The sequence below is a fragment of the Myotis brandtii genome, unplaced genomic scaffold, assembly GCF_000412655.1.
Source record: "Myotis brandtii unplaced genomic scaffold, ASM41265v1 scaffold179, whole genome shotgun sequence".
Classification (NCBI taxonomy): Eukaryota; Metazoa; Chordata; class Mammalia; order Chiroptera; family Vespertilionidae; genus Myotis; species Myotis brandtii.
The window spans coordinates 3,013,938-3,040,534 of record NW_005356635.1 but is presented as its reverse complement, the minus strand read 5'-3'; the positions used below and the strand labels follow the sequence as shown (position 1 = coordinate 3,040,534).

The window sequence follows — 26,597 nt, the reverse complement described above, 5'->3', positions numbered from 1 at the left end:
CGCCCCCAACTGGCCCCTCCTGCCAACCTACTTGCCCCCAAATGCCCACCCCCCCTTGCCAGCCTGATCACCCTCAAATGCCCTCCCTTCCTGGCCTGATCGCCCCTAACTGCCTCTGCCTTGGCCCCGCCACCATGGCTTTGTCCGGAAGGTCTCCGGTCTAATTAGCATATTACCCTTTTATTAGGATAGATGGGCTATGCAGATTTCCCAATTATGTCTAAATTACCATCATTCAATGAAAACACATATTTAGAGTATTCTCAATTAGTAGGTAGCTATAGAAATGGGGACTTAAATTGTGCTTTACAGCACTGTTATAAAGATTTAGGGGGAGAGGGATGATGCAGATGTTAAACTTACCTCTTGGCCTGATTTTCCTGAATTTTCTGAATGTAAAGATTCAATTTCTCCTTCAATCATAGCAGCTTCTAGGCACTCATGTAGATCTTTGAATCCATTGACCTGAAGTGGGTACTGACCAAACATTTCAGTATTTTCAAATTTTTTACCTATAGGAGGGGGGAAAGTTAATTAAATTACTATTCCTCAATGTGGCCTTTTAGCTACTAATTGTATTATGAATGACCTCTTACCCTGAAAACTTAACTCTGATGGATTATGTTCCAGAGGGTAATGAGCTAGTGTATAAACCAAATTCTGTTGGTTTATATATGTACATATGTACATTCACATCCAGCCATATATTCAATTCAACCCAAATGTAATATATGTATGTATTTATTTACTTATTCTTCCAAAAAGTCCTTCTAAGGCCAAGATACTGTGCTAAACAATAAAAATATGTACAACAGTGAAAAACAAGAGATGGTCCCTGAGCTGAGGAAACTCTTAGCCTCTTCTGGAAAAAAAGACATCATACATATTAATTGCACACATAATTATGAACAAACAACTGTTTGGTATTTTAAATGTTATAAAAAGTGTGGTGAGACAGACCGCTGTGAGAGGGTAGAAAAAGAGGAGCTGTCCTAGTCTTTAGGGATCGAGAGTAGAACAGAGAAGCTTCCATAGCAAAAAGACATTTATTCTCAAACTTAGTGAGTGGGAGTTAGCCAGGCCAGAGTGTCCGGGAACTGTAGAGTATTCTTGGCCAAGGAAAAGCACATACAAAGACTTTAAAGCTGCAAAGAACTTGGCATATTTGAAGAACAAAGAAGAGGACAGTATAGCTTGGGGAAGCAATGGGGAGGTGACAACCAAGAGTTAGTTAGGTGGGTCAAAATCTACAAAGTCTAACAGCCTTTGTTACGAATTTTTTCAGTACATTCTGAGAATAATAGAAAGTATTAAATTGTTAAATCTAGGAATAATAGGATCAAAAGAACTAACAAGCAAAACAGAGACAGACTCATAGATAGAGAGTAAGCTGATAGGTGTGGGGTGGGGAGTGAAGGTATTGAGCAAAGAGAAAAAACTCAATGACAGATTCAACAATGTGGTGATTGCTGAGGGAAGGGGAGTGGCAAAAAGTGGAGGAGGGTATAAAGGGGATAAATGGTGATAGAGACTTGACTTGGGGTTTTGAACACACAATACAGTGTACAGATGATGTGTTGTAGAACTGTGCACCTGAAATCTGTAATTTTGTTAACCATTGTCATCCCAATAAGTTAAATAAAAAGGCAAGAAAAGGATCAGATTTATGTATTTAAAACATTCTTTTGACTTCTGTAATAAGTGGGTGGTAGATTACTAGGATAGTATTATGGAATCCATCCAGCGTAGAATAGGGTGTTACCAGTAAAAGTGTACAAAAACACACTAATTTACACACACACACACACACACACACACACACACACACACACACACACACACGCATACAAGGAGGAGCACCAGTAAGGCTTGATTGATTGGCTCAATGCAGAATGGGGGACAGAGGTAAGTAGGGTATCTGGAATGAGACTCACATTTCTAGTATCAACAATTGGACTAATGTTTATGTACTGAAGGGGCCCCACTGAAGAAAGCACAGAGGATTGTTTTTGTTTTGTTTAAGGTTGTAGTGGACATAACTGTTTTAGAATGTCCCAAGAGACTTCAAGTTGAGAAAATAGTTGGATATATGAGTCTGTAAGATTATTTCTCTAGTCTGAAGCTCTAAATTAAAAATCGCTGACTTACTGGTAGCAGGAAATCAAGGCAGTAAATGAGACTGTCTAGGGAATTAGTAAACAGGATAAGGAAGAGGGCCTAAACTGAGTCCCAAAGATGCCCTACCTTTAATATAAGAAGAGACGATAAACATAACTACTAAGAAGTACCCACTCAGAAATTTTAAAAAGCCAAGAAAATATGGTTCCATAGAAGACAGAGAAGTGTTTTTAAGAAAAGGAAAAATGGAAGAAGAGGAGAGAGTGGATCAATAGAATTAATAGCTGATAGGAGTTCAGTACAAAAACTGAGAGGGACCCAATGAACTTGAACACATGTAAAAAAAACCCACAATAATCTTAAAAATATTCCTTTAGGAAGAGGTTTGGGCCAGAAGCAAAAGTGGGATGGTTTTAATAAGTGGGGAGTTAGCAGATGACATCAAACCCCTCTTTAAGGGGCTTAAACTTAAATAGGATTAACTTAAAAGAGTGCCTTACTTTTTAAGACATGAGATACCAGACCAGGTCTAATTATCAATGAGAAGACACATTAAAGAGGGAAAAGGTGAAGATAAAAAACAACAGCAATAAAAAACTGCCCACAAGATAATAAGAACAGTGAGGTCTGGGTGAAAGCATGAAGGAATGAGATTCTGAGAACATACAAAGAATACTCTGTTGATATAAGACTAAATATTCCTCTATTATCTGGGGGATCAAATAAAAATAATTAGTGGCATTAGGAATGGATCCAGATTGCAGAGGCTGCAATTTGATGATGAGCGTTTTAAGAACTGTTTTTACAGTATTATAAACACAAAATTAGATTCAGGGCCCTTAGGACCCACAGTTAGGTTTCATTAGCTTCACAGTAAATTCATGAAAGTTGAAGTAAAGTGTTTTTCAGACAATGAAGAGACAAGACGTTAGAATTACAGTAAAAAAGATAGAAATTGTTAATGCAGAAAACAGGATAGAAAACAGTGATTAAATAAAACAAGTATGACTGCCAGGTAGGGTTAGAGAACTGGAACCAGTGAAGCTTGGTATACTACAGATTCCTGGTCCACTACAGCTAGCCCACTGAAGTGACTTTTCTTCAGCAATTTCAGGAACTCAGGGCATGCAGAGAGAAGATAAATAGCTTAACAAAGGTCAGAGAATAGACAGAGACAGTGCTAGAAATCAATGTGGGAAAGGGAGTTTTAGATATTTATACAGATAATTATAATGAACAAGGATGGAAATAAAGAGAAGGGCTGAGAGGAACTAAATGGAGGAATCAGTGGACTATAAGTTCTTTTTGCAAGGGGGTACTTTAGCAAACAAACAGAAATCACCCCATTGGGACTCACTGGTCTGACACCTCAATATAACCTTACTGACCAAATCCTTAGCCTCTGTCTTTTTCTGAATTCTAAGTTATAAAACTATATTCAAACAAAACTTCTTATGAATCCATTACTTATCCTGAAGAAAAAACAATTTTCCAAATTTTATACTTTGGGCACTTCCAAAAGTTGATGCATTGGGCCATTCAGGAAAAATAAGTTATCAAAAATTTATATTTTGGGACTTAGTAATATTATTATTTGAAGTATATCTACTGACTCAGTTCAGTCCCTTGTTAGGAGAATCAAAGTGTAACTGGTTTGGTCCAGATTTTAAGTAATAGGCATTTAGGGAAGATGGAGTAGTATCATTCTTAACTGAATTTTCAAAAGATAGAATACAACTCTTTCTTGAAAACTAGAGTCTAAAGAATTTTATAATCACCTAAAAAGTGCAATATCCCAACTATGCTAAATTGCTAAACTCAGCTTTCAACATTCACAGACTTAAAACCCTCAAAAACAGTGATCATCATATCAACCCCAGTATTCAACTCCAATATTATTTTCAAAAGATCCACCAACAACACAACTTCCCCTGTAATCCCTGTATCCCAATAATTCACAGAATCACAGAAGCCTTCCCAGGGAAAGAACAACAGGATAATATTAACTAAGTATCAATTAGCATGAGATAATATACTCTGTACCTTCCTTTTCATATCTCAATTCTGTGCTTTGTATATAAATGACTAGTGGTAGCAATGTAACAAGAACTCTAGACAGAGTAAGTCAAATTAAAATTAAAAGTCATTCAACAAATGAAGAGTTACTATCAAGACAAAGAAGCTAACAGATAATATCTCTTCATTGTAATACCTTCAAGTACTCCCACAGCTAAGAATCTTCCATAGAACAACTCTACCATGGGGTTCTTTGGCTTCTCTTCATCCCTAAAGCATGTTAAAAAACATAAATATGGTTATAATTTTTGGACCTGTAAATAATAAAGGAAACATTAAAAAAACAATAGCCTATGCCAAAGCAATAACGTGTATGAGGTTATCATGCACTCAGCTGTTACTTAGTGTCACCTTGGGAAAGGTACTTAAATTTACTTTTCCATTTCTTCACCTGTCAACTGAAGATAATAATAGTAATTAAACTCACAAGGCTGTTTTAAAGGTTAAAATGATAACTATGCAGGATGCCCTTACAAGAGGACCTGACAGTCAGTGCCCATAAAGTGCCTAGCTTTTCTATTATCACTACACACTTCAGTCTCGGACCTTCAGTCCTTATTATATATGCTTTTCTTTGGACTTGTTGGGAAGGGGGAAAGCCACCCTTGATCAAACATGCCTTGTCCACCTTCAAGTTGAAGGACCCCACAAGTGCTACTGTCCTGTCAGACTAATAGAGAGCCTCTGTGTGGACTTGACCTAAGGTTGTCCACCTTGGTTTCTGGTTCTTAAAAGTTCAAGTTCCTTGTATCTTTAAGGTTCTAATACTAAAATTTATTGGGCAAGTTTCCTCTGAGTAAATGATATCTGTATCCCAATCTATGATACCTGAGTGTCTTTGAATTTCCCTCAGTAATTTTTTAAATGTTTTATACCCTGGAACCCCTAGTCCTCCTCTCAAGTCTATCCAGATTTCCGTAAGCACTTCAGTGTCCTACCTTCAACACGAGTCCTCAATTGCTTTTCACCTGTAGACTTAGAAGAAGGCCACTTGACTATTTCATGAATCTTTGCTTCTTCTGAACGAGTCATTCTATTCTGATTTTGAAGAGCTTGCTTATTATTTACTTACTTTTTGTTCATTTCTTTTGGGTCCTAGTCACCTTATATGATCTGGTAACTAACAAATCATCTCCCCTTTTTTAAAAACAGTTTTAAAAGAGGCTAGAATTTTTCCATATCTTCAGAAATCTTAAGTCTTATTTGAAATATGTCCCTCTCCTCATTGAATCTAATGAAAAGAACTGGGCAATGTAGGATTAGCCCTTTCAGGGATCACTTTTTAGACCTTTCTGGCTAGATTCTGCCCTTATAGTGGAAATCTAAAGCTACCAGCATTTGTGGTCATAAATTCCAACAGCTTATCAATAATACAGAGGTAACATTTGGGCTCCCATATGTCTATCTCAGATTCCTATTTATTTGTTGACACTGAATACATTAAAGGAAAAAAAATGAGTGCTACTTACAGATCTCTTAAAATACCATCACTAAATTTTATGGTAACTTACGTCTCCTCTTCAGCTTTCATTTGGAAGGCATCTTCTAACCAATCTAGTAATTTGTGTGTAAACTCACTCACATCTTGCTATAGGAAAAAACAAAACAAAACAAAAACAACCTTGTTAATTTTTAAGCCTATTAATAAAAATACTAAATATTGCAACATAAAACTTGCACCCAGACATTCAAACATATAATTACTGACTACTCACAAAGGTATTAAATGAAATCGTTCACATCAAATGCAATAAATATTTATAACTTAACCAGAGCACAAAATCAGTATTTGATTAAAACAAGCATTATATTGATAATCATTGTGATTGGCTTTCACTTTAGGAAAATAAATATCAGAATTCCAACTTACAAATGAGATTTCTATTTTTTAATTTCTATTCTTTCCCTTTTAATTGAATTTATTGGGGTGACAATGGTTAACAAATTATACAGGTTTCAGCTGCACAATTCTACAACATATCATCTGTACACTATTGTGTATTCACCGCCCAAGTCAAGTCTCCTTCCATCACCATTTATCTACCCATACCCTCTTTCCACTTCCCTGCAACTCTGTACACCCCTTCTCCCAGCAATCACCATGAGTTGTTTTTTTTCTTTTTTGCTCAATCCCACTCCTCATCTCCCCCGAACAACTGTCAGCCTACTCTCTATCTATGAGTCTGTCTCTATTTTGCTTGTTAACTTATTTTGTTCATTAGATTACATGTACGAATGAAATAATAAAAAATATTTTTTCAAAAAAGCTCTGTTAATGAACCTTTATAAAAGTATGCATATCACCAAAAAGTTCTTCATTTTATAGAGAATACTGGCTTCTCTCTTAGAAGGAAGATGTGCCTTTCTTCATTCAACTTTTCAAAGGCATATCCACTTAACATATTTGACTGAGTTAATCAAACCATCAAAGAAAGATAAAGCAGGGTAAGCACTTGGTCTTTATCAAAATAGCTCTAAATGTAAAACAAACTTTAATGTCACACATTTTTCCATCTAGAAGTTGTTTAAAGAGCATCCAGGCCAACTTGCACACCTTTAAAATGTTGACACTAAGGTCTAGGAAGAAGAAGTAAATTACAACAATGTCATATAGTTCAAGACAAACTCAGCACACAAATCCAGTTATAAACATCCATACTATCTGTATTAGGTTAAATAGTGGCCCACCAAAACACTTGTCCACCTGGAACCTCAGAATACAAACTTATTTGGAATAAGAGTTTTTGCAGTTGTGATTAAGGTAAGGATCTTAAGATGAGATCATCCTGGGTTAGAATAGGCCTAAATCCAATTGTGAGTATTCTTCTAAGAAACAGAAAATGAGCAAACACATAGACACACAGGGGAAAAGGCCATGTAAAGATGTAGACAGAGATTGGAGGTATGCTGCCAGAAGACAAGAACACAGGAGCCAAAAGAAGATGACAGAGGCAAGGAAGGCTTCTCTCCCTTAGAGCCACTGGAGGGAGCAGAGCTCTTCCATCACCTACCTACACTTAGGATTTTGGCCTCTAGAACTATGGAGAGAATAATTTTCTACTGTTTTGAAGTCACTCGGTTTGTTCTAATTTGCTACAGTTGTCCTAGCAAGTTATAACACCTTAAAACCTTCAATACTTTTCTACAACTTGGCTTATCTTGCAAGGTTATCTGACAATAAACAAAAAGGTTTCCTCATTATCATAATACTCTTCAGAGAAAGTAATCCCTGTCTTTTTTAGCAATCAATCTAAAATTTACAATTACAAAATAATTCTACCTGCTTTCATCAAGAGAAAAAAATGATAACATTTTAGTTTTAAATTAAGTTATAAGTATACTTAAATTTGGCAGTACTGTATCCCAAAAAATATCCCCCTGAGACTCTTGCATATTTCAAAGATATAATTAAAAAGAATATGAAATGAACATATAAATTCACTTTTAAAAATCATGATGCTTACTTTACTTATAGATCCACTCCACTATGCCACTAATGTGTACTTTAGATTCGAGTATCTAGGAACAGAAGAGAATCAAACCTATATCTGCCTCAATTGATGAGCAACTACTTTAAAGATTTCCTCCCCCCCCCCACCCCCGCCCAGGGAGTGAGAAAGGGAGAGGGAGAGAAATATCTACATGAGAGCAAAACATCAATTAGCTGCCTTCTGCATGCCCACTACTGAGGATTGAGCCTGAAACCCAGCATGTGCCCTGACCAGGAATTGAACCAGTAATTTTAATGTGCATGGGACAATACCCAACTAACTGAGCCACACAGCCAGGGTGATGTGCAACTACTTTAAAAGCCCTTGTAGAGGGGAGAAAAAAGAACCCAAAGCAAAGGCATTCGCCATGTGGCATTCTGGAGCATGTCACAGCATCAACAGCTAGTTGTCTTCTGTCCACTCTAACAAAACTGAAGTCTACCCATATACATACATACAAGGCTTCCAATTAAACTTGTGCTACCTCATTTTTAAATATGAAAAGATACCTAAAGATCACTATGCATCCTTAGAAAGCTTCAACACAAAAGAAAGTAGCCAAAAAAAGACAAAGAAAAAGCAATTTCAGAAGAAAAGATAAGTCAAGGAACAGAAGTGACTTTTAAAACTTAATAGTAGGGAGACAAAATGGTGGCGGAATAGGCAGACCTGTTGGGCACCTTGTCCCAAGGCCAGGCTGGAAATACCACTAAAGTGGAGAACATTCACCTGGAATTTCCAACTGTGGTCCAGCTGAGGAGCTGACTTATAACAAGGAAGGCACCTGGAGACTGGTAGGAAGGGCGAGGTTGTGAGAGGTGGGGAGCCTGGAAAGGAAGGAGCTGTGCTATGGGGAGAACTGTTCTGGGAGCACAGGCAGGGCTCCATGCACCAGTGGTGGCAGTGGCATGACCCGACCTGCAGCACTACCCAAGCCCATGGTGGCCTGACCTGTGGCAGTGTGACCCGCAACGCCCATATCATCCAAGCAGCTGTGAAAGGCAGCAGGACTGCTGGCAGCAGCAGAGTGTAGACCTGGCAGACGAGAGTCAGTGGGGGAGAGAGCTGCAGTTTCGACTGCCTTTTTCTTTCTTTCTTTTTTAATCACTTAAACCCAGAGCACAAGAGTTTTCATTTGCAAATACACACACGAGCTGTTGGCATAGGGCAGTGGTCGGCAAACCGTGGCTCGCGAGCCACATGCGGCTCTTTGGCCCCTTGAGTGTGGCTCTTCCACAAAATACCACGTGCGGGCGCACACATACAGTGTGATTGAAACTTTGTGGCCCATGCGCAGAAGTCGGTTTTTGGCCTGAGTGAGTCTAATTTGAAGAAGTGGTGTTAGAAGAAGTGGGGGGTGTCGGTCGGTCGGTCGGTCGGTCGGGCGACGGCGCAGCTGTGGGATACGCAGCAGCTCGGGGGAGGTGTGCGTGAAAGGACAGAACAGGACTGATAGCTGTGTTCCTAACTCCTCTTCCAGCAAAAGCCATAGAATGTATCAGTTACTCAGCCTGCTCTTATCTCAGCCAATGGGAATGCAAGGGAAAACAAACTGAAGGCCGAAAGTATGCTGAACACCCCCGTCTTTGTGTAACCAGACCCTAACTGCCCCCTGCCCTTGCGTCACTAGCCCTCGGCCCTCACTCAAACAACCGGAATTGGCCAAATCAGTGGTCCAAGTGTGCCCCCACCCCCCGACCCCAAGCCCTATAAATTCTTTGTTCTCTTGGGACTCTGGGCTCTCTCTCGCATCCAGTAATGGAGGCAGAGGGGGACCAAACCCGGGATTGAATAAAAGACTCTATGCTTTTGCATCGGCCTTGGCGCTCCCTGGTGGTGTCTTTTGGGGTCTTGAAATCTGGGCATAACACGCGCAATTCATGCACGACTTGAGGATGAGAGAGTTGGAAGGGGTCGACCTCAGCGAACGTACCTCAATCAGATTGAGGACGTTTTTTAGCAAAGGCCAGCTTAGGAGTACCCTAATTAAGTTAATAACAATGTACCTACCTATATAGTTTAAGTTTAAAAAATTTGGCTCTCAAAAGAAATTTCAATCGTTGTACTGTTGATATTTGGCTCTGTTGACTAATGAGTTTGCCGACCACTGGCATAGGGAAATAGGCGCAGAATTGAGTTGCCTGAGGACAGGTGGGGGTGAAAAGCAGGGCAGAGAGACTTGGGAAAGCAGTAGCTGGGAGTCCAGCATTGGATCATTCATATGCTTCCAAACCAAAACAGCTATTCTCCCTGGGAAGAGCTACCTGCTCCTAACACCCAGAAGGCAGGTAAAGGAAAAAAACCCTGCCCTAGGTGATAGAGCCTGCCACACCCTGCATTTTGAGCTTTACAGAGGAAATAAAGGCAGAGTCCAGCTTAAGGGTCTGAACAGTCTCAAGGACCCTCAGTGAATGGATTGGAGGAGGGGCCATCAGCCCCACTATTCTAGGAACGAGAACCCCCCAGCTGACCCCACTGGTCTCCATACAAGGATCTCTGTCCAGCCAATAGCAGAGTAATATTTTGGGCCACTCGCGGAGGAGTAGCTCTGGGACAGAAAAAAATACCCATCATATTCTCTGAAAGTGAAACACCAAACACTGTTAGGAACAGACTCTTGAGTGATTAAGATTGACAGCTGGCTGACAGGCAAAGGTGGGCAGCAGTGGAACATGGCGATTCAGAGGAAGAGTGCTGAATCAGCCCTGGGCTCCAGGTGGCTAACAAACCTTCTCTAGAGGACAGACTGCCCCTTCAGCTTGCAGATAAGGCCTGTCGACACAGACACAAATGGTGGACTGGTGGATTGCTTGGAGCTTCAAGCAGGTGCTAAAAGCCAAAAGACATGCCTGACAGTGGTTAGCACCCAAGTACCTAACAGGAAGCCCAGAACAGGCAGACAGAAGAGTGGAGCCCTAAGCCAGCTCCCATGGGGCATTAAAACTCGGCTTAAACGAATGACATTTCACTTTTCTCTTTTCTTTTTTTTGCACATTTCTTCCTCTTCATTTTTTTCCTCCCATGTTTCTTTCTTTCTCCTTTTCAGTTTTTCTCTTTCCCCACTTTTTAAAATTGAACATTTTTATCTATCTGCTTTATTGATGTGTTAGTATCCTATTCTCTGTTGTTTTGTTCATATATATAATTTTCCTCTTCCCTGCACCTACTCAATTTCCTGTTCTCTTTCCTTTTTCTTCCACTGCTCAATTTTTTAATTTTTTTTCTCTCTTCTCTTTCTCATTTCTTCTTCTAATTTCTTGTTTCACTTCCTAAATTTAGGCCTATTTGCTCTCTCCTGTATTCTCCTTTGCAAATATTTTTTTCTTGTCTTCTCATTTTTTCTCTACTCCTTTTTCTAAACCATGGTCCTTCCCCCATTCCTCTAATTCTTTATTCTTATTTTCTTTATTTAAATTCTGCATCTACAGATTCTGCCCCCCGCCCACATTTCTGGGTGCTTTTTGTTTGTGCTTTTTGTTTCATTTGTTTATGTTTTCTCCAAAAATTTTTTCTTCCTCCCTCCCTCCCTCCCTCCCTCCCTCCCTTCCATTCCATCATTCTCTTTTCTAATTCTCTTTTCTCTGGTGGTCACTGTTGGGGCGATAGCGGTCTTGTGTACATTCATTTTCTGTTCCTTCTGTGTCATGTCTTGTTCTGTAGTATTTTGTGCTGTTTAGTCAGCACCTCCACACTGGCTGGCATGACATGGTTGGGAGTGAGCCACATAATCAGATGACACTCCATCTAGGAATGGGACAATAACATTCAAGATTCAAATATTTCAAGTAGGGGGCCTCCCTAGAACACCCAGCCCAGGAGACCTGAGAGACACCACCACTCGGACCCACAAAACAACTACTACATAAGACCAACACAAAAAATCTGGGGGGCACAGCAGTTAGATCTATATATACAAACAAATACAAAGGAACAGCTAAAATGGGGAGACAAAAAAACAACCCCCAAATGAAAGAAAAGGAGAAATCACCAGAAAAGGAACTAAATGAAATGGAGGCAAGAAATCTGTCATATAAAGAATTCAGAGTAATGGTTATAAGGATGCTCAAACATCTGAATAAGAATTACAAGCAACTCAATGAGAATTATAGGGACCCGAATGAGAAATACACCATGAGTAAGAATCCAGAGGAAATGAAGAATGACATAGCTGCAATAAAGAAAACCATGGAAGGTTTCAACAGTAGACTAGAGGAAGCTGAGGACCAAATCAGCAAGTTAAAAGACAAGGTAGAAAACACCCAAGCAGAGCAGCAATTGGGAAAATAAAAATTATAAAAAACAAGAGGAGAGTTTAAGGGAGCTTTGGGACAACAATAAAACAACAATCACATAATAGGGGTGCCAGAAGGAAAGGTAGCTGAGCAAGGAATAAAAAATCTGTTTGAAGAAATTATGACAGAACACTTCCCTGACTTTGGGAAGAAAAAAGTCACACAAGTCCAGAAGCACAGAGGATCCCAATCAAGATGAACTCAAAAAGATCTATACAAAGACACATCATAATTAAATTGGCAAATGTGAAAGACAAAGAAAGAATCTTAAAAGCTGCAAGACAGAGACAGAAAGTTACCTACAAGGGATCTCCCATTAGACTATCCACAACTTCTCAACAGATCAGAAGGAAATGGCATGAAGTATACAAAGTGATGAAAATCAAGGGACTAAATCCAAGAATACTCTAGCCAGCAAGCTATCATTCAAAACTGAAGGTGAAATCAGGAGCTTCACAGACAAAAAAAAGGCTAAAGGAGTTTAAAACCACCAAATCAGCAATGCAAGAAATGCTAAAGGGACTGTTGTAAAAAGAAGAAATAGAAAGGGAAGAAGGAACACAGGCATAAAGTATTCCATTATGACCACCAACAAGAACCTATCTATACTAATAAAAGCCTAGGTGGTCCTCGCGCCCTGATACGTGACGTCGCCACAAGAGGGCCACTAAAAGATGGTCACCACATGATGGCCGCCACAAGATGGCCACGTGCACAGCATAGGTGGGGCCTGGCGGCCGCTCCGCACAATGAGGCCTGGGGTTCCTGTGGCTCCGCACAGCATGGAGGAGGCCGGTCCCAGCGTTTCTGTCACCTCGCACAGTGGAGGCGGGTCCCGGTGGAGGAGGCGGGTCGTGGCAGGGGAGGGCAGTTGTGGGCGATCGGGCCAGCAGGGTAGGGCAGTTGTGGGTGATTGGGCTGGCAGGGGAGGGGAGCTGGAGGCAATCGGGCCGGCACCAATTTTAATAATCTGATTATTATTTAACAGGAAAGGAATAGAGGGAAAACTAGTTAATATTCACATGCTATTTATATACCTTTGGTAAGTTAACACTCACCAAGTCCATTCCCTGATTGATGGGGCAAGGGACTGGACAAAGGCAGTTTGGTCGCATGCTTAGTAAGGTCTGAGTGACTTGGGAAGGTGCTTACATGTCATTCACACCTGGAAGCAAATAGATGTGGCCACTTCAAGAGCAGGAAACATGAATATTTAAACTTCTGAACAAAGGAGTGCACTTTCTTGGCTTTTGCTCTCTGGGCTCTTGCTTCTCCTGGTACCTGTGCTCCTGTGACTTCTGCTACAAGGGGGCATTTCACATGGCTTATAGCCATGTGGGACCCACACAATGGGCTGATGGACTGTAACTAGCCTAATGCTGAACTAATCTCAGCTGCAACATGAAACAGACCATCTGGACCCTGGCTTTGCTTTTGGCTTTACTGGAATCCCAGCTGCTCCTCTTTCAGGACTGGGTTAACAGACATGGGACTTGACAACCGTAAGAATATAACTCTACACAAATAAAGCCTTTTACTATATCTCACTCTCCCGTGGGAGCTTCTGAAAATTCTTATTTCAGTGATACCCCAAGAACCCAACTCCCACTCCTGTTTGGGAAATCTGGCCCAATAATTTCTTTGGTAACACTTAAAACCAGAAAGAGTGCCCTAAAATGGTGGTTTGGGATCATTTTTAGGAATATTATTTCTTTTGATGTATTTAAGAACTGTTATAACAGATAAGACACTAACCTAACAGACACTGGGACAGTTAGATATTTTAAAAAACTGAAAACAATAAATAAAAGCAAATACTGGTATTGTTAGCATAGACTAGCTAGATATTAATAAAAGAAAGGAGGAAAATTGGCTAAGTTTAATTAGGTCAGAAGCCACAGCTCCATGCACACTAGGTGACAGCAGCATTGCCCTCCCAAGGGGATTATCATCCCTCCATCCCGTTTAGGGAAGAAAAACTGGCTTTCCAATCTCCCCAGGGTACAACCAGCAGAGTACCAGGACTTCTCTGGTGGGCACTTGCCCAGCAGAAGCCAAGACAGCCCAGGGGGAGGTCCTTCTACTATGAGGCATGAGCAGTAGGACCTAAAATGGTGATGATTAGGGGGAGGAATCTAACCTAGGAAAAAAGACCATTCTCTGATAGGCACGTAAGGGACCCCACAAGACTTACAACCAGGGGAGCAACGGGCAGGGGCTAACCCACTGAACTGGTCTCCAAGGCCCCCTTTTCTCTGTGTAGCCCTTCCCTTTGGATATCCCCATCTCTCATTCCCTTTCCTTAAATAAATTCAATTTTCTTTGATCACCATCTGAGATGGCTATTTAGCCAGCCCATGCACCACCCACTTTAACCTTTCAAATAGCAGTACATAAAGATTAAAAGGGGGGAAAAAAGCAACATAACTAAGTTAATGTAGATCAGAAACCTTTCTGAATAATTAAGAAAAACTATTACCTGCCAGCAAAAAGACGCATCTCAAAAGCAGGCACACTGTACTGGCATTGGGTTATCATACATTTGTGAATATTTTCAATTACATGTTTTTAGAGAATTTTTACTTTTACCCATTGTTGTAACTTACCAGTTTCAATCGTAATATAAATGATACTTTGATTTATCTTAACACTTTCAAGATCATTATTACTTTTCTTAATTTAAAATAATTCCTCCAAATAAATGTTTTAAATGGCTCCAGCTTATTTTTAATAAAGATGAATAACAACATATTCAATTATATGAACCTTTGAAAAAACTGCTGAGTGATCAGATTAAGTAAAATACAAATTATTTATAAACAAGTAAGCACAATAGAACTACCTGCTGGGAGTCACTTGATTTGAAAGCATCCTTAAGAATTTCAACTGCTCTTGAGGGATCAACATATTTCCTTTTAGTACCAACAAGAAGTGCAAATAGATATCTCAGTTCACACATAAAAGGCAAATTCCGATGCTCCTAATGGGATCAAAGAAAAAAAGACTTTTAAATGAAGATTAACAAAATCTTTATTGGTAAACAGATATTCATTAAAAACTAAACAAAAATTTAAGTAATATAGATTAGGAACGAGTCCAGCACTCCTGTATCATAATTAAAGAAGAGTGATGTCATTTAGGAGACTCAAGAAGGAATCAACCACAAAAACAGCAAAGTATCTAGGCTAAGCTCACAATTTCAGCATAAATGCCACATATTCATAGCAAATCATGTCATTACCCAGCAAGAATATCCTCCTCATTCAAGTCTGTTTATTATAATCCTTTTCCATTCAGCAAGGCCCAGATGCTGCTGAGGACAGCAATAACCATCATTACCATACAATGGGTGTTAGCTACATACCAGGCCCTGTGTAGGTATTTTACCCTGATAAATCCATTTAATCAAAAATCCCTCTACCTCCATGAAGCCTTCCCAGACCCTCCAAGTCAATGATCCCTTCAAACTCCATAGCTACTAAAATAAATGTCTTTCATTCAACAATAAATTACCAACTGCCACTGTCATGTGATGATCCTAATATTAGTCTAACAATTCATCTAGATCATAATATTAGACTAATGTATCATCCACCTAGTGCTCCTCTGAAATCTTACTCAACTTTTCTCAATAAGACTGTAAACTTAATAAGAAGGAAACTTTTAAAAGAATGTAATTCACATATGTTAGTGAAATATTTTATGGCAACAAAAGTAGTTCTTATACAGTTAGCTCCTGCAGTAACAAATTTCCAAATGACTTATAATGTTGAGCATATTTTCATGTGCATATCTGCATCTTATTTGGTGAAGTATATGTTCACATATTTTTCCAATACAGTAATAGGCTACTTGTCTTATTATTGACTTGTACAAGTTCTGTGTATAACCTAAATAAAATTCCTTTATGTGATACATGTTTTGCTAATATTTTCTTCCAGTTTGTGGCTTGCCTTTTCTTTTTGTATACATTTTTCAAAGATTACAAGTTTTTAATCTTAATGAAGTCTAATTTATCAATTTTAACAGATAAAACTTATTATGCTATTTAAATATTAGAAAAGTTTTCCAAGTTTGCAGAGTTGGAGTTCTCAGCATTATAAAACTGTAGGGGTGTGTGTATAATTACTTTCACACTAATATAAACAATATAGAAACAGCTGCTCCCAGAATGCATTAAAAAAGGAATTCTAAGATAGGTGTAAGGGAATAAAACTGATTCCAAATATTTGATCCAAAACTATAGAGTAATCACAAAGAGCATTGTCTGACATAAAAATGCTAAGTTATGGGAAACATGCATTTTATTTAAGGATAATAAATTTTTTATCTATGATAAACATTAAATGCAAAAATTTTAATTCAGATATAAAACTGATCCATGATTTTTCTGTGGTACTTCCTATTCCCCTACAATTGTCCTATATAAATAAGTTTTAAAAGTGTAAAAACTACAAATTTTAGTCCACAAAATAATTTCCATAAATATCCTCAATTTCCTGAGATCAATTTCTTCATTTATCACTATATCTAAAGTCAGTGCAGTGTTTTGAGACACTCCTTGTGAAGTCACAAAGATAAAATAACTGACTTTTGAAAATTAAGTGGAATTCTGCTAAAAAAGTATATTAAGAAAATACTTTAATATAATGATATATATTTCTCTTAGACAATTCCTATGACTTTTTAAATTTCAAGTGGCAAAACCATAAATTATGTTAAAAGCAGCTACTGTATTTGGATAAATTATGAAAATACCACCACATATAAAAACTATTCAAATATTGGTCTTTTTTCAAACACATTTATCAAGGTATAACTGGTATAAACTGTGCTGTATAGTATAAAGTGTACAATTTTTTGAGCTTCAGTCATATATATTCACGAAAGCATCACCACAATCAAGATAACGTACCTATCCATCATGCCCCAAAGGTTCTTCATCCCTCATTCCTCTTCCTAATCATCCCAGGCAAACATGGTCCCTTTTCTAGAAATTTATATAAATCAAATCATACACTATGTACTTGTTTTAGTCTGGTTTCTTATAATAGGCATAATTATTTTGATCTTCATTCATGACTGTGCATATTAATAATAATTCATTCCATTTTATTGCTCAGTGGTCTTCCATTGTGTAGATATACCACATTTATTTATCCATTAACCTGTTCTAGCTTCTGTGGATATCACTGCACATATCTTTGTGTGAACATATGCTTTCATTTCTTTTGAGTAAAAACCCAGAGGGAAGAGCTAGATTGTGTATGTGTTTTTAAGAAAAAAACCAAACTGTTTTCCAAAGGCATGGCACTATTTTATATTCCCACTGGCAGTATAATGACAGTTCTAGGTCCACATTCTACAACACTTACATATGTGTTATATTTTTAACTTTAGTTCTTCTTGTGGGTATACAGCACCTTTAGTTTCATTTTGCATTTTCCAAATGTTGAGCATTTTTTCATGTGCATATATCTACATATATTATTTGGTGAAGTATATATTCAAATATTTTTCCCAGTACAATAATAGGTTACTTTTATTATTAACTTGTACAAGTTCTGAAGACATTCTAGATACAATTCCTTTTTGTGATATATGTTTTGCTAATATTTTCTTCCAGTCTGTAGCTTGACTTTTCTTTTTTATATAATTTTCAAAGATTACAAGTTTTTAATTTTAATAGTCTAATTTATCAATTTTTTCTTTTATGATTTGTGCCTTTTTGTTATCTTACTTAAGACATCTTTTAAACTCAAGACACTAAATTTTTCTTATGTTTTCTTCAATAATTTTTATATATAGTTCTTGCTTTTAGTTCTATAATCCATTATATTTTTTTCATACACATGTTCCCCACACTATCTAGAGTGTTCCTATGAAGCTTTTCCTAAGCCAAAATGTGTAGTGAACAGTATCCTCTGCTTTCTGAAAGTTCAACTTATGCCAGTTCAGTTTTACGAAAGACCTACATTATTGCTGGAACAACTTTTTTTCATAAAAGCAAAAATTCCTCTATGGATTTCTAAAGCAAGATACCTGTATAATATAGTATTCTGTAAGAACTGAGGATTATTCTTCTGCCTATGACACTGTAAGTTTAAGATTTTTCTTTGCCCACTGAATTGTTTTGGCAACAATGACTAAAATCAATTCACCTGAGATATGTAGGTCTATTTCTTTCTTTTTTTTAAAAAAATATATTTTATTGATTTTTTACAGAGAGGAAGGGAGAGAGATAGTTAGAAACATCGATGAGAGAGAAACATCGATCAGCTGCCTCCTGCACATCTCCCACTGGGGATGTGCCCGCAACCCAGGTACATGCCCTTGACCGGAATCGATCCTGGGACCTTTCAGTCCACAGGCCGACGCTCTATCCACTGAGCCAAACCGGTTTCTGTGAGGTCTATTTCTTGACTCTATTATGCTTCACTGGTCTATATGACCAGTGTTTTTGCCAATAGCAGAGTTTCTTGATCATTGTAGCCTGATAATTACTCCTCCAACACTATCTTTCTTTTTAAAATTGTTATAGCCATTCTACATATTTTGATTTTCCATATAAATTTTAGAATCAGTTTGTCAATCCTATGAAAAAAACCTCTTGGGATTATTATGGGGATTGCAGTGAATAAACAGATTAAATCAAGAACAAGTGACACCTTAATAATATTGAACCCCCTGATACAGGCACATGATATATATCTTTTTATTTCTCTAATTTCTCTCAGTAATATTCTATAGTTTTTCATATATATCTTTTGTTCATTTTACCCCTAAAAGTACATATTTTCTGCTATTGTATATAAGTATTTCAAAATTTAAATTCCCAATTGTGTATGGCAAGTATTTAGAAATATAATTGATTTTCGTATGTTTGCTTTGTATCATGTAACCTTGATCATCATTTCTTGTTCCTAAGCATTTTTTTTGTAGAATACTTGAGATTCTCTACAGAGACAAGTCATAAACATGCAAAAAAAAGCTTTATTTTCCAATCTACATGCTTATTTCCTTTTCTTGCTTTACAGCACTACTTAAATACTCCAGTCTAATGTTTAATAGAAGTAGTGAGGGTTGAAATCCTTGCTTTGCTCTCATCTTTGGGGAAAAGCATTTGGTCTTCTGCCATTAAGTATTATATTAGTTTAATATTTTTCATAAATGAGCTTTATCAGGATAAGAAAGTTTCTTTTTATCCCTAGTTTTGAGAGATTTTGCAATAAATAAATGTTAGCTTTCTGCCAAACCCTTTTTCTTCATCTACTAAGACAATCATATGGTTTTCTTCCATAGTCTCTGTTAATGTGGTGAATTATACTGATTTTTGAACATATAACCAATCTTGTAGTCCTGGGTAAACCCCACCTGTCAATAAGGTACTATCCTTTATACATACCACAGAATTCAATTTGCCAAAATCTGCTACAACTTTTATTTCTACATTCATGAGAAATACTCGTCTGTAGTTTTCTTTTGTTTGAATAACTTTTTGTACTTTTGGTTTCAGGAAAATCCTACGCTCATAAGTGAGTTGGGAAGTTTTCTCTCTTCTTCAATTTTCTGGAAAAGTATTTAGAGAACTGGTATTATTTCTTTCTTAAATAATTAGTATAACTCACCAGTGAACGATTTTGTTGTTAAATTTTTGGTGGCTGTTCAACTATTATTTTTAAAAATTCATTTTTTAATGTAATATAGGGATACTCAGATTATCTATCTTTTTATCAGTGAGCTTCAATAGCTTGTGTGTTTTAAGATATTTATCTGTTTATAATATACCACTATTCTCTTTAATTATCTATAGAATATGTACTGATATGCCCCTCTTTTATTCTTTATATTGATAATTTGTTTCTTCCTTCTTTTCTCTTACTCAGTCTACCTAGTTCATCAATTTTACCAATCTTCTTAAAAAGTAGCTTTTAATTCCATTAATTTTCTCTATTATTTTCCTGATTTCTGTTTCATTGATTTATTCTCTTATCTTCATTATTCCTTGTCTTCTGCTTTCAAATTAATTGCCTTTCCCCACCAAGTTCTTGATGTGTAAATTGTTGTCATTAATTTGAAACCACTCTTATTTACCAATAAGATGTTTAATTCATATATTATCGACTTACCATTACTTTTGTTTTTAGCTGCATCCCTCTAATTTTAATATGTAAGGTTTTATTTTTATCTGGTTCAAAGTATTCTGAACTATCCCTTTGTCCTTTGGGTTAAAGGCATATTATTTAATTTCCAACTATCAGGGAGATTTTCTGGATATCTTTTTGTTAACTTCTTTTTTTTTTAATATATTTTATTGATTTTTTACAGAGAGGAAGGGAGAGAGATAGAGAGTTAGAAACATCGATGAGAGAGAAACATCGATCAGCTGCCTCCTGCACATCTCCCACTAGGGATGTGCCCGCAACCCAGGTACATGCCCTTGACTGGAATCGAACCTGGGACCTTTCAGTCCGCAGGCCGACGCTCTATCCACTGAGCCAAACCGGTTTCGGCTCTTTTTGTTAACTTCTAACTTAATTTCATTATAGTTAGAACACATACTTTTTATGCTTTGAATCCTCTAAAATATACAAAGACTTGTAAATCCAGTCTCTATTACCTCATCATGGTTAAAGACAGAAATTCCAGAATGGCTCTTTTATTTGTAAAATTCAAAATTCTTTCATGTATCTGTGTAGTAATACAGTTGGGTGTTCAACTAAACACATTCCTTTCTCATATGCTTCTCACTTGTGAGTAGTGAAAAGTGGGGAGATATTATTTGGAAATTTTCTTAAATCAAGACTTTAAGTAATATCCTATATAATAAAAGCATAGTATGCAAATTATCCCCTCAACAGGGAGTTCATCTGGGAGTTCGACCAGGGGGCGCAGCCAGCTGGGGGAAGGGAGGGAGTACCTAGCTCGCAGCCAGCAGCTGCTAGGGACCCTACCAGTGCATGAATTTTGTGCACTGGGCCTCTAGTAACCTTATGATTAATAAAACTTTAGCTATTTATATAAAATTTCTAAGTGTTATGAGCTTATGCATATTTGTGTTGTAATTGTTAACATATGCTTTGCCGTCAGTTTGTAACTTCTTAGGCCAATGACAGTTCGTGTGAAGGTGGGTAGAGATGAGATGTTTACAGTGAGAATCTATCTTTAAATTTCTGGTACTTCACAGTTCTACTACACATTAAAATCTGAACAGTACAAATAAATAAGAATGTATAAAATTAGTTTCAACTGCTAGAAACAATAACCAAGTCTACCGAAAATACAAACTGATTTCAAAGACTCCATTTCTTTTTCTCACTTCAATATGTATGATTTTTGGCAACCTCTAAGTGCTGATAAAAATACCCTGCTCAGCAGTTTAAGCAAATAGCATCTCTGTGCTTTAAGTGATCACAGGGTATGCTATATCTTAACACAGTTTTCAAACTCAGTAGCAGCAAGCATGAGCTACACATAAATGCATTATTAAATAATAAGTGATAAAAGTTACACTGACACCCTTTTAAAAACCTGTGTCTTTTATAACCTAACTGAATGTAGCACCAATCAGAGGTTGGTTAACTACCTATAAATCCCACATATTTGCTTTATAGATATCGATATAGAATGTATTGCTGTCACCATGCCAAATTAAAGAATACCTCATTTGTGGAACAATCTTTTACAAAATTCTGCGGTATTCTTCTAAATAAGTGTCTTTTCTGAATGGAAGTAGAAGTTCTTTTTATATCTTAAGCTAAAGGAACACCTGGATATGCTGACCCTTCCCCTGCAAGAAATAAATCTTTCTAGAAAGATGCTGAAGACTTGGCTCATGTATTTCTCTAGCATTTAGTTGAACATTCTCACAACCCCCAAACTAGCTCTGGTATATAAGCATGGATATCACAATTGTCTATTATGCAAGATTAGAAAAGTAACTTATTTGAGTCAACACTATGAAGAATAAAAGAAGTTAAAACTCTGTAAAGCACTAAAATCTAGGAACATAAAAGAAAAGGTCAAGATACATATGAAAATGTAACTGGAAGTAATAATTTTAAATAATGTTAAGTAAATTATAAATACACTCCAATGGACACATTGGAAGAGAGGACTGTTCAAATTAGCAAATTGCGATAAAGGGCAGCAGTAATCCCAAACTTTCATGTGAACATTGTGATGACTCAAGGGGTTTGTTTAGCTTCTCTGGAGGTATGAGGAGTTATCAGATGACCTTAGTTCCCTTTTGAAAATGGCTTGTTTATCAGCCTGACACTTTATAATCTAAAGATTATAGACTGAAAAACTGGTTATAAATCAAGCTATATTCCCATTAGCTTGCATTATAAACGTTTCATATGTTTGTAGGAAATGTAGTTTTCAAAATTATACACTAAAAGAAAAACGTAACTGAATAATTCATCATTACTACTAATAACGGGTCACACAAAGTTCAACACTTTAATGAAAACTAGTTCCCTTTAGGGCTACAATGTGTTTATGAGAAGATCACTGAAGACCTACACTCAAGCATATTATCTCCATAATTAATTTTTGCCCAGTAAGTATGAATTTCTGCATGCAAATCAGTCCTATATTTTGAAAAGCTACTATGAACAATACAATAACTAACAGTTGACACCTGGTACTTGCTATGTACTAGAAGCCCTTTACATGTTTTATATTATTTAATTCTCACAGTACTTGATAAAATAACTGCCATTATTATTTACACTTTTCAGATAAGTAAACTGAACAGAGACAGATCAGATAAGATGATCTGTCTTGCGTTAGCTCCACAGTAGAACCAGGCAACCTGGTCCTCGTATCTGTGCTTTTACATTATACTGCCTACCAAAATAGATTTGCATTGCAAAACAGCCAGTGCAAAAGTAAGCTTTTAAAGGGATGAACTACAGAAAAAACTTTTGATTTCAACAGAATTTTTCAGGAGATAAGGAAAGTTCTTGAATTGTACATTGCAGCCTATAAAGTTTACTGAAATTGGACAGTCCAAAAGAAAAAGCAATTAGTAAACTTACACAAAAAATTGGAATAATACTGCCACACAGGTGAAGAAAAATTCATATTCACAATACACTGACAAAGAACTGAAAGTTACTGTAGTAGTGAATGAAATTAATGAGTTGACGTTCAAATTTGACACTGGTTCAAGATTTGATGAGAGGCAAATGCCCCCAAAATAAACACAAATTAAAAATTAAGAACCTCTGCTTAATTTTACCTTTTGATTTCGAGGTAAATCTTGAGCATTTGACGGAGGCTTGTAATTCAGAACTAATCTTCTAAATTCCAAAAGATTAAATAATGACTGAAAAAGAACAACAATTTAAGAAACGTAAGGAAAAATTCTATTAACAGAACAGTAAAAATAGAATGTGTTTCAGAGGTTTATTTTTGACAACTATGCACTTCATCACAGAATTATTGCAATTGGTGCAAGAAGGCCTATTATTCCCCTGAGAAAAAGTCAAATTACTTATATTTGGACATGCTGTTCTTGATCATTAACAATTATTTATAATACTGAAAAGTTGAAATTATACATGGACAACTCAAACATACATACTATATATTAAAAGCTCTCTCTGTTTATGTTACACTGTGCCTAATATGTAGTTTCCTCAAAATAAAAGGTATACAAAAGCAAAGTCTAGAACAGTGGTTCTCAACCTTCCTAATGCCACAACCCTTTAATACAGTTCCTCATGTTGTGGTGAGCCCCAATTTCATTGTTACAAATTGAACATAAGTCTAGAACTTTTTAAACATATTATGTTTACTATAAGTTATCTAGAGGTATTAATTCTACAAAAATATAGTACAGGTAAATTTATGGGTCAGATGCCTGGTGATGGAGACACAAAAAGAAATTACATATTATCTCTATGCTCAAGGAGACACATAACCTAGAAGGAAGATAAATAATTGTAACAATATAAATGTGACTCTAAGATATAGCAGTATTCTTCACAGAGTATAATGAGAGCTATATAAACTATAGCTTATAATCCACAGTCATCATGATAAACATTTGTTTAAAAAATGAAATGAAATACAATGTAAAATCTCAGAGCATATTCATACACAGTAAATTCACCACAGAGTACTGTTTGTAAAGTTTCATTGTAGATTTTGTACATGCATGTATACGTGCAAAGTGTTTTACAAAGTAGAATGTACTCCTTTCTGTGAGTCTGTTTATAAAGTTTGAAAGTCACTGTACAGGAGGTGATAATGTATTAAATCTAAGTAAAGACAAGTTACCAACTTGTTAAAAGATAAAGGAGACACCACAAATCAATAAGAAAACAAAGGGGTTTTTTTTGATAGTTGGCTGTAGAGAAAAGTGGCCCACTGTAGTAGTTATAGATATATAAATATACATTTGGGTTAAAGACATAAATATGAAAGGTAAAACCATAAATCTACTAATAGAAACTGTTGGAAAACAATTTATCTTGTGATCTAGAAATATTTCTTAACTAAACAATATGCACATATGAGATAATTCACTTATGCATCCATTCAACAAATGTTTACGGAGCATCCACCCACTGCATGCCAGATACAAAGAAAGATAGGCAGCAAAGACTAAAATGTGTCAACTGTCTGCCCTTGTGGAGATTTCAATCTTGTGATGGCAGGTTAAAACAATGAGAAGTAGACGTTATAAATCAGAAATAATGTGAATACAGTATTAGTAGACCAAGATCAAACTTTAGGGGAAAAGAAGCAATTAAAAGCTACAGGAAAAAGAGTTGCGAGAAAGACAAATTAAGAATAATAAGGGAAGTAGCGTATAAGATCACAGAAGAAAACAGAGAAAGCAAGCGCTTTCAAATACAGCTAAGTATCAGAATAACTGCGGAGCTTGAAAAAAATACCTTACCAGGGGCTTCTCAACAAAGATATAAAGTACCACAGAAGATTCTCCAGTACACCACAGAATCACAGGCAAATTTCAAGAACAAGATTAGCAACATCAAAGGGTGGTGCCACATTCCAGTAAGGTAAGGGCAGGAAAATACCATATTTCTCCATGTATAGGACGCCCCCCACTTTTCCAACCCAAAATTAAGAAATAAATATTTTAAACATTTTTCTGGTTTTCCTCTTAAGGCCTTCTTCTTTTTTGGCATCTTAAGGAGTTGTTCTTCCTGTTTTCTCCACTGTCTGATCATACACTCAGTGGGAGGAGGTCCAAATGGTCTCTCTGCAACTCTATTTCCATGCTCTTTTGCACAGCTGGTTACATTCACTTTGAATTTTGCAGAGTCAGACAATCGCTTACCGGTATTTATCTTTTTAATTTTTTTGACATCTTTATGGGCTCAGTTCCTGTTGCACCTGTGCACTCTCCACCTCCATGTCCAATTATACGGCAGCAGCTGATGTCAGTAACAGTATGGCTCATGATTAGAGGAAGCCTGTTTGACAAGGTATGGGCAGCTACACACCCCTGTTGCTCCCTCCTCGGATGACTTCTGTGTATAAGACACCCCTTGATTTTCAGTCTAACAATCTTAGAAAAAAATAGTATCTTATACATGAAAAAATACAGTAACTTTTGGATTTGGCATTTGGGAAGTCACTTTTCAGTAGAACAGTACAAAAATAGCAGCAATGAATACTGCTAGAAATGGGATATAAGTAAGGGAAACAAAATATAGACTGTTCTTATGAAGAATTTAAATAGGAAAGAGAATACTGATAAATGAAAAGAATCCCAATCCTGCTGCTGGGCTCTGAGCTCCCACTGGAGAACTATGCCCTTCTCCCTGAAAAGACAGAAGCATCTTCTCTGGTGTGGATCTGCTGCTGATGAGTTATTTCAGCTTCTGTTTGACTGAAATGGTTTTCTTTTCATTTTGGTAAGATTTTTGCTAGTTATAGAATTCTAGATGGCCAGTTAGTTTCTCTAGCACCCATATTTTTGTTCCTTTATGAAAGGTGATGTATCTTTTCCATCTGGCTACTTCTAATCCATTATGTTTCTGTTTTATTATGATGTGCCTTGGTGTAGAGTTCTTTGTTTCTATGACTTGGTTTCTATTGTGTCCTAAATCTGTTGCTTGGGAATTGTTGTCTCTTCACAAATACTGCTTTTTCCCTATCCCTTTTTCCTCTCCCTCTGGAACCACAAATGGACTGTACTAGTGCTATTCACCATGTTCCCACCCACCACGTGCAAATTCCTCTCATCTGTGTTTCAAGGCTTTAGTCTCAAAGTATTCTTCAGCCCAACTGTCCAGTTTACTAATTCTCTTCAGTGTGTCTAATATGCTGCTAATATCAGCCATTGATGATGACAAAATAACAAAAGGACATATAACCTGTCTATAACAGAGATACTGAGGAGAAGCAAGATACATTTTCCTAGGGGGATTTAAAAAAAAAAAGAATGGTATCTATACTAATAAAAGGGTAATATGCTAATTAGACCAGATGTCTTCTGGACAACCATTCGGACATCCTTCCTGACAAAGCTGGACCCGGGCAAAGCCACCCACCCCGCGGTCCTGGGCGCCAGCACCTGCGGCCGGTAGACGGAGAAGCCACCCGCTCCGCAGTCCCGGATGCCAGCGCCTATGGC

General features: G+C 37.0%; 1 protein-coding gene across 9 annotated transcripts in view; it reads right to left on the bottom strand.

Moving 5' to 3' along the window:
• The window catches only part of USP25 (ubiquitin specific peptidase 25), a 160,534-nt gene that overhangs the window by 85,288 nt on the left and 48,649 nt on the right, over positions 1 to 26,597 (bottom strand). For all 9 annotated transcript variants that reach the window (XR_001361554.1, XM_014537425.1, XM_014537419.1 and 6 more), the window contains exons 6-10: positions 23,226 to 23,312; positions 14,820 to 14,957; positions 5,706 to 5,782; positions 4,331 to 4,404; positions 364 to 512 (exon numbers count right to left, since the gene is read on the bottom strand). Coding sequence is in view for 8 of the 9 variants with exons in the window: in XM_014537419.1 (XP_014392905.1) it covers positions 364 to 512; positions 4,331 to 4,404; positions 5,706 to 5,782; positions 14,820 to 14,957; positions 23,226 to 23,312 (525 nt within the window). In the remaining variant the exon portion in view is untranslated. The remainder of the gene's footprint in view (positions 1 to 363; positions 513 to 4,330; positions 4,405 to 5,705; positions 5,783 to 14,819; positions 14,958 to 23,225; positions 23,313 to 26,597) is intronic.